The sequence below is a fragment of the Megascapheus bottae genome, chromosome 17 (genome assembly GCF_031878675.1).
Source record: "Megascapheus bottae isolate mThoBot1 chromosome 17, mThoBot2.hap1, whole genome shotgun sequence".
Lineage (NCBI taxonomy): Eukaryota > Metazoa > Chordata > Mammalia > Rodentia > Geomyidae > Megascapheus > Megascapheus bottae.
Genome location: NC_143525.1, coordinates 22,731,467 through 22,738,812, shown reverse-complemented (window position 1 = coordinate 22,738,812; position 7,346 = coordinate 22,731,467). Strand labels below are relative to the sequence as shown.

Sequence of the window (7,346 nt, the reverse complement as noted above, 5' to 3'; positions counted from 1 at the left end):
CATGCCATTCTCTAGGTGACCTATTGGAATGGCATGCTTTTGCTTAGGTTTTGGGGACACAGAGTTTTCAGCATGTCTTTAAAATGTTTCCAAAGGAACAAATGAAACTCCATATCTCACAGTTACCAGCATTTAACAAACTCTAGGGCCCCAATTCTTCACATCATCTTTTTGACAGAACAGGGAAATAAATCCATAGGACCCTTTCTTTTTAATGCAATGTATATTTATTGTAAACAATAATATACAAAAAAGGAAGGAAGAAAAGGTAAACTTCACAGAGTGAAGAAAAAGGTTGGTGGGGACATTTAAGGACAACAAGCAAGACACAAACAAAAACCAAACCTTACCTAAAGAGAAAATATGATTTAAATGCCAGGTTTCTTAAGTTACAGAAATATCTTTTAAAAAGATGTTTTCTTTTATACAGAAATCGAAAGATACCATATTATTATAAGAGTGCTTTAAGATTTTCTTCTACTGACTTCTAAAAACTGTTAACATATCTTTTCTTTTAAATTAAAAAAAAGTCTGCTGTCTTAAAAAAAAAGAAAACAAAACATACACACAACAAAAAGCAATCAAAAAAGCAATCCTCAACCTCTCTCCAGCCACAGCAGTAATGAAGAATTAAGGTCTGACAGTGCCACCTCTCCGGTGACCTGTCTTTTCTCCAGAACCTACAGGGGAAGGTGGGTGGATGACACACACTTGTGCTGTTTTGTGTCACAACACACATACACATACACTCTGGAATACACATACACACACACACACACACACACACACACACACACTTTTGTGTGTGGCCCAAATGTCTGTGGCAGAAAATAAAAACAACACTGTAACGACAACCCACTACACTTACAATTTCTCATTTGTACAAAAAAAAGAGAGGGAGAGAGCAGAGAGAGAGAGTTTCCAGTTTGTTTTCAACAAAACAAAGGGAGGAAGGGGAACAACTGACCAAAAGGTATTTGTACAAATCTAGGATGAGGAATCCAAAGAAACTCACTTTTAATAATAATTAAAAAAGATTAAAGAGATAAATAAAAAAAACTGGTTATAGTTAAGAACATAATTTAACAACAGATGACCATATCTTTGAGCAAGGCTCCAACAACCTATTTTCACGACAGTAAATAAAAAAAAAAGGAGGAAGAGTTTTTCTCTTTTTTTGTTTTTAAATTAAAACCTCTCCTTACAAAATAAATAATTTGAGCACGTGGAATGTCTGGAAGGTTAACCGCTGGTGTTGAGAGAGGCACAGGTGACAGTCAGTCAGGGTAGGCAGACTCCCCCCCCAGCTGTCCCCCCACAGAAGGGGGGATCCAGGTGGGCAACCAGGGAGTGGGCCAGTGTACATGGACACTTTATTGCCTGGCCATTCTAACATTCTCCAAAGATTTCCTCCTTTTGCTTCATTCTGAAGACTGCAGAGAACAAGCAAAGGCAGGACGGACAGGCAAACTGAAAGAGCGGATGGGTTTCCCAGCAGCTCACTGTTAAGGCTTCAAGGGGTTTTCCTCTTGTTTAAAAAATATATATAATATATATACGATAAAAGCTTACCGAATGCTTCTTCTCTAGACTATTTGTTTACCTCCATATTTGCAAAATAAGGCTTTTTTTGTTTTTGTTTTTTCTTTTACATCTCTCTTTTTTAAGGCAGCTCTTTCTGGAATTGTAAAGCCTGAGGAATTAAGCGAAGCTCCCCTCCTCCCTCCCCCCAAAAACTGATCACCTAACATAATTCTGTGTGCTTTTTTTGTATGTTAATATGACACTTTTTTTTCTTTTTTTTCTCTTCTTTTTTTTCTGTTGGAGTGAAAGCAAATCTGTACAAAAATACTCTGGTCGCAAGAAAAGCTAGGGCGTAACTGTTCAACTAAGAGTAGTTTAGCTGTTGGAAAAAAATAAGAGCATTTAATTCTTTTATCTAAAAATATGTATAAATCCCCTCAAAATGATGATAATGAATCATACACAGTACATACTAAAAATATTTAAAATAGAGAATATTCCTCACAGAGGACTTTTTTTCTTTTAATTACTGCTAAAAAATAATTACAAAGGTCCAAAGAGGCGGGAAGAGATGGATCTCTTGTTTCTCTTGCCATCTTCCACTGAAAGAGAGAGAGAGAGAGAGAGAGAGAGAGAGAGAGAGAGAGAGAGAGAGAGAGAGAGAGAGAGAGAGAGAGAGAGAGAGAGAGAGAGAATGAGAGAGAGAGAATGAGAGAGAGAATGAGAGGGGGGGGGAAGCCTTGCCAACCAGCCCCCGGGGCGGCTCTGCAACAAGTAGCTACTGCATTGGGATACAAAGTCTGGTCTCTGGTCTTGGAATCTTGAATTACTAGGTACCTTTAAGCTTGCACATCTTTCATAGGAATAAAGGAACAGGAACACAAACCTATGTCCAAAAAAAGGCAATTCTGGTTGGTGGTTACTATTGTTAATTTTTTTTTCTCTCGTATGACTTCTTCGGTTCTTTTGATCATCAATCACCTGGCCCCCACATCTCCCCCCTCCCCCCCCACATACACACATCCCCCACTGGCTGGCTTGGCTGTTCCAGGTCTCCCGGCTTTACGGTCTGGTGAGCTGTGTGTAGACCGGTTGTTCCCAGTGCTGGGGGCTGTGGGTCTGCGGGATGGAGGGGACCCCGGAGGTGTCCGCGATGGGGGTGTACATGGGGCGCTGCGCCGGGTTCATGTAGGTGAAGGTGGAGTAGAGACCAGAGCCCTGGCCGGCGGCGTGGCTGTAGTAGGACCCCGAGTTCTGGTGGTCGGCGTAGTCGTACTGCGAGCGGGTGATGGGCGGGTAGGAGGGGCTGTAGTGCGGGAGGTTGAAGGGGCTGTAGGCCATCTGCTGCGGCGAGTGCTGCTGCTGGTCGCTGTAGTGGCTGGGGCTCAGCTGCTCCGTCTTGATGTGCGTTCGCTGCGACTGGCCGGGCTCGCTGGTCAGCGTGGTGAGCGTGTGCGCCGGCGCCGGGGGAGGGGGCGCGGGCTGCGGGGGCGCGGGGGGCTGCGGCGGGGGCGCGGCCTGCGCCTGAGGGGCCTGCGGGGCCTGCGGCGGGGGCGCGGGCTGCTTGGACATCCACACGTGGCCCCCCGCGCCGGCGGGGCTGGCCGCCGAGCTGCTGATGCCGTAGCTGCCGGTGTAGGTGACCTGCGGCTGGCCGTGCTGCGTGGCCGGTACCCCGGGGTGGCCGTTGGGTGGCAGGTACTGGTCGAATTCGTTGACGTCAAAGGTCTCGATGTTGGAGATGACGTCGCTGCTCAGCTCCCCGATGTCCACGTCGCGGAAGTCGATGGGAGGTTGCCGGCCCCCCTCGGGCAGTGAGCGCCCCTCGCGCTTCAAGTCGGCTTTCCCGGGCTGCACGTCGGTTTTGGGAGTGGTGGGTGGGGTCGGTGGGCCCTGGGATTGTCCTGCGGACCGTGAAGGAGAGAGCGTGGGGGGGGGGGAGAAAAAAAATCAACAAAGGCCGCGCGGAAGGCCGGGGTGCTGGGAACCCGCCAGGCGACACTCCCCGGTTGCTAAGGTGCCCTAAAGGTGCCCGCACCCGCGCGGGAGGCGCGCAGCCCCCGCCATAAACCCGCCAATGATTAACCCGCCGGCGCACGGCGGGGGGGGGGGCAGCCCTCTCTCCTCGGGGTGGGGGACGAGCCTGGGGCCCGAGGGTCCGGAAGACCAAATTGGTACTTGCTGCAGCACCGCGCGCGCGCGCGCGCCGCCTGTGCTTTTGGGGGGCGGGAGAAGCAGAGACCCGGGGGTGAGTTTCAGGAAAGTTGTAAAGGTATTTCACCTCGCCATTAAAAAGAGAGAGAAAAAGATAAAAAATAATTTAAAAAAAGTCTCAGGATGCACGGATTGCGTTGTGCGCGCGCGTGCGTGCGTCCGGGGGCCCGGGACGGGGCGGGGAGCTAGGTTAGACTCCGAGGGTACAGTCCACCCCCTCCCTTCTCCGTGCGCCAAGCCTGGCCAGGAGCCTGGGGTTGTGCCAGGGGCCCCTTCCCTCACCCCCGCCCCTCTCCACTTGCCCCGCCCAGTGGCGGGGGGGGGGGGGGGCTCCGAGGCCCTTGGATGGGGGGGTGGAACTCACCCGAATGCTCTCCGGGAGAGTGCACCTCGCTCATGCCCGAGGACGAGTGCGGGGAGTCGGCCTGCAGCGCCTTGAAGATGGCGTTGGGGGATATGTGCGTCTGCTCGGCGGCCTCCTCGGCCTCCGCCTGCCCGTTCTTCACCGACTTCCTCCGCCGGGGCTGGTACTTGTAATCCGGGTGGTCTTTCTTGTGCTGCACCCGCAGCCGCTCTGCCTCCTCCACGAAAGGCCGCTTCTCGCTCTCGTTCAGCAGTCTGGAGGGGGGCGAGGGGGAGGAGGGGGGGGATCAGCGCAACCCGGGGCGCTGTCACCCCTGCCCCCTCCACCCCCCCCATGCTGCCCAGCCACTGCAGCTCCCCAGTTTTTTGTTTTGTTTTGGAAAGGCAGATTGGGCAGCCCGACGTGCGCGCTCAGCCCTCGCCCCGCCCCGCCCCTTCTCTTCTATTTTGGAAACCCCTGGGGATGAAAATAGCTCCTATGCTACTGGATTTAGCCCCCCCCCCCGACGGCACCCTCTCCAACCTTTTCCGAGAACGCTCTGAACAGCAGCAGCACCCCCTCCCCCGCCTCCGCCCCCCGCCCCATTATTCCCACCACTCTCCCTCCTCTTTTCCCTTTACAGCTAGCTTCTCCCGTCCACTCCCCCCCCCCCCCCCAATCTCATCTCCTGGGATTGAATGTCGGCATCAGAAAGTTCAATTCCAGGGAGGGAGATGTAACCTCCCTCGTCCCACTCACTCTCGCACATCTTGGGGAGCAGACTGGGGCACCCCTCCTGTGTCCCCTACAGACCTACGCCTCCGCTGTCTCCCCAACTTTTGGCACTCCCTCCCCCCAACTCCGCGCGCGCGCTCCACCCCAAGAACTTTCTCCAACTCCAGGTCGGCCGCCCCTCGCCCATCCCGGCCGGCCAGCTCTGGTTGGAATCGGGGCAGGGGCCGCCTTCACCCCCCCACACACACCCCATCGCTGCGACGGAGCCCACCGCGCCGTGCCAGCCGCCCAGCTCACCTCCAGAGCTTGCCCAGCGTCTTGCTGAGCTCGGCGTTGTGCAGGTGCGGGTACTGGTCGGCCAGCTTCCTGCGCGCCGCCTGCGCCCACACCATGAAGGCGTTCATGGGCCGCTTGACGTGCGGCTTGTTCTTGCTGGAGCCGTTGACGCGCACCGGCATGGGCACCAGCGTCCAGTCGTAGCCTTTGAGCACCTGGCTGACCGCCTCGCGGATGCACACGGGGAACTTGTCCTCCTCGCTCTCCTTCTTCAGGTCCGGCTCGCCTTTGGGGAACGTGTTCTCCTGGGGCCGCGTGTTCTCGGTGTCAGAGCCGGAGCCCGAGGGACAGGGCGAGCCAGCCGAGTCCTCGGACATGGTGGGGCTGGGGGCACCAGACAGGCCCTTCTCCTGCTCTTCGGTCATCTTCATGAAGGGGTCCAGGAGATTCATACGCGGGCCCGGGGCAGGGGGGCGGGTGGCCGGGAAAGGCGAGAAGCCGCAGCGGCTCGGAGACTCGAGGCGCGGGCTCCTCTCCCCTCGGCTGCCCAGACGCGGGGAGCGGAGCGGGTGGCTTCCCCGGGAGGCTGGCGCGCGGCACCCGGTTGTGGCGGCTCGGCGGCGACTTGGCAAGGCTCTGGGGTGGCGGATCGGCAGCTGCCCGCTCCAAACCCGGGAGGGCGAGTTGGAGAGGAGGAGGAGGAGGAGGAAGAGGAGGAGGAAGAGGAGGAGGAGGAGGAGGGAGAAGCTGAGGAAGAGGAGGAGAAGGAGGAGGAGGAGGAGGAGGAGGGGAGGAAAGAGAGTAAAAGTGGGGCAATTGCACCCCCTTTCTCTTCTCCTCCAGCACAGAAAAGTTCCCGGAGTGAAACTGGCAAATGGATCGCGCTGCTGAAGTTCCCCGGCGGCTGTGAGCTCTGCTCCCGGCTCTCCAACTCGCGGCCCCGGGTCTCTTTAATAAATACTCCCCCCTCACCTTAGAGACGCGGAGCCAATCACAGCCCGGCTTGGCAAGCAGCTGATTGGACCGCATTTTGGAGGAGGGTTGAGGACGGTGGCGCTGGGCTGGGTGACGAGACTGGTGGGGAGGAGGGGAGAGGAGGGGGAGCTCTGCCCAAGGGGGTTGGATGGTTTGGTGGGGGTAGTGGCGGGGTGTGGGGGGGGGGGCGCTGCTGGGCAGGCGGGGGAACCCGGGACGTCCAAAATGTGTAAGTCTGTCGTACTTTCTGAATTGTTGGAATTTTGGTTCGGTCTCGGCGCGAGCCTCCGTTTGCGCGCGCGGGTGTGTATGTGTGTGTCTGTGCGTGCGTGTGTGTGTGTGTGTGTGTGTGCGCGCGCGCGCGTCCGGGTGTGTGCCCGCGCGTGTGCCTGGGTCTAGACTAACGATTTGCCCCCCCACCCCAAACCTGGCATTGCTTTTCACGATTCTCTCAGCGGCACCCGGGACTTTAGCTGCAGTTCCAAGTGTTAGGAGAGAGAGGAAGAGAGAGGAAAAAGTAGCCGCTCCTCCTCATTGAGAGTCGCGCCGTGTTATTAAACTCGAGGCCGTCGGCTTCCCTGAAAGTGCTTAGAAATGGTTTTTTTTGGGGGGTGACGGGGGGAGAGAAAATGTTTTCAGTGACTCCACGCTCGCCCGCGCGCGCTTCTCTCTGTAACTGTCCCCACAAATAGATGGGCGTGCGCGGGTTCGCGGGGGATTCTGCCGAGACCCGGCGAAGGAATCAACGCAAAGTCGAGCTGAGTCCCCGCGGAGGCTGGGAGCTGGGCGGCCGCCGGAGCGCGGTCAGCCCCCGGGCGGCTGTGCGCCATCCCCCCGCGCGCCTCGCCGAACTTGAACTCTGACAAGTCCTTCTCCTAGTCGGGGCTTCCAGCCCCTCGTCATCTCCACGACGCCCCTCAGTGACCCGGCTACTAGTTTGTCATTCTGGTGTTAACCTCCTGGCTGAGTCACAACCGTCTCGCCCCTGGAAAGAGTTTGCAAAGTATTCTGGCTTTAGAAACCTCACTTTTTGAATGCGGGCGGCCCGGGCCTGGAGGCCATGGCTGGTCACTTGGATTGTAAAACTTCAAAGCAATGGACAGGACGACAGGGAACAGTGTGTGTATGTGGGGGGCAACAAGAAGCCCCGCCACTCGTGGGCTTTCACCTTCCTTTACCAAATAGCTGAGGGGCTCTGCGATTGCGTTCTGATTCCAGCCCGGTCCTTTCAGAAACGCACACAGGTGGGAGTTGGGGGGGGGGAGGAAGGGAGGCCCTG

At 55.8% G+C, this 7,346-nt stretch overlaps 1 protein-coding gene across 1 annotated transcript; it reads right to left on the bottom strand.

Moving 5' to 3' along the window:
* Nucleotides 1-210: 210 nt before the first annotated feature.
* Sox9 (SRY-box transcription factor 9) lies at nucleotides 211-6,005 on the bottom strand. The gene is made up of 3 exons (XM_090350200.1): nucleotides 5,114-6,005; nucleotides 4,103-4,356; nucleotides 211-3,428 (listed from the first exon to the last, which is right to left on the bottom strand). The coding sequence occupies exons 1-3, from the start codon at nucleotides 5,542-5,544 to the stop codon at nucleotides 2,587-2,589; spliced, it is 1,527 nt and encodes a 508-aa protein (XP_090206326.1). The 5' UTR covers nucleotides 5,545-6,005; the 3' UTR covers nucleotides 211-2,586.
* Nucleotides 6,006-7,346: the final 1,341 nt, after the last annotated feature.

Excerpts from the sequence above, each read along its gene's own strand:
- Sox9 (XM_090350200.1), bottom strand. The coding sequence starts at position 5,544 with ATGAATCTCCTGGACCCCTTCATGAAGATGACCGAAGAGCAGGAGAAG. Across the intron at positions 4,357-5,113 it reads ACGCTGGGCAAGCTCTGGAG|ACTGCTGAACGAGAGCGAGA; the intron begins GTGAGCTGGGCG and ends GCCCCCCTCCAG. Across the intron at positions 3,429-4,102 it reads CTCTCCCGGAGAGCATTCGG|GACAATCCCAGGGCCCACCG; the intron begins GTGAGTTCCACC and ends CACGGTCCGCAG.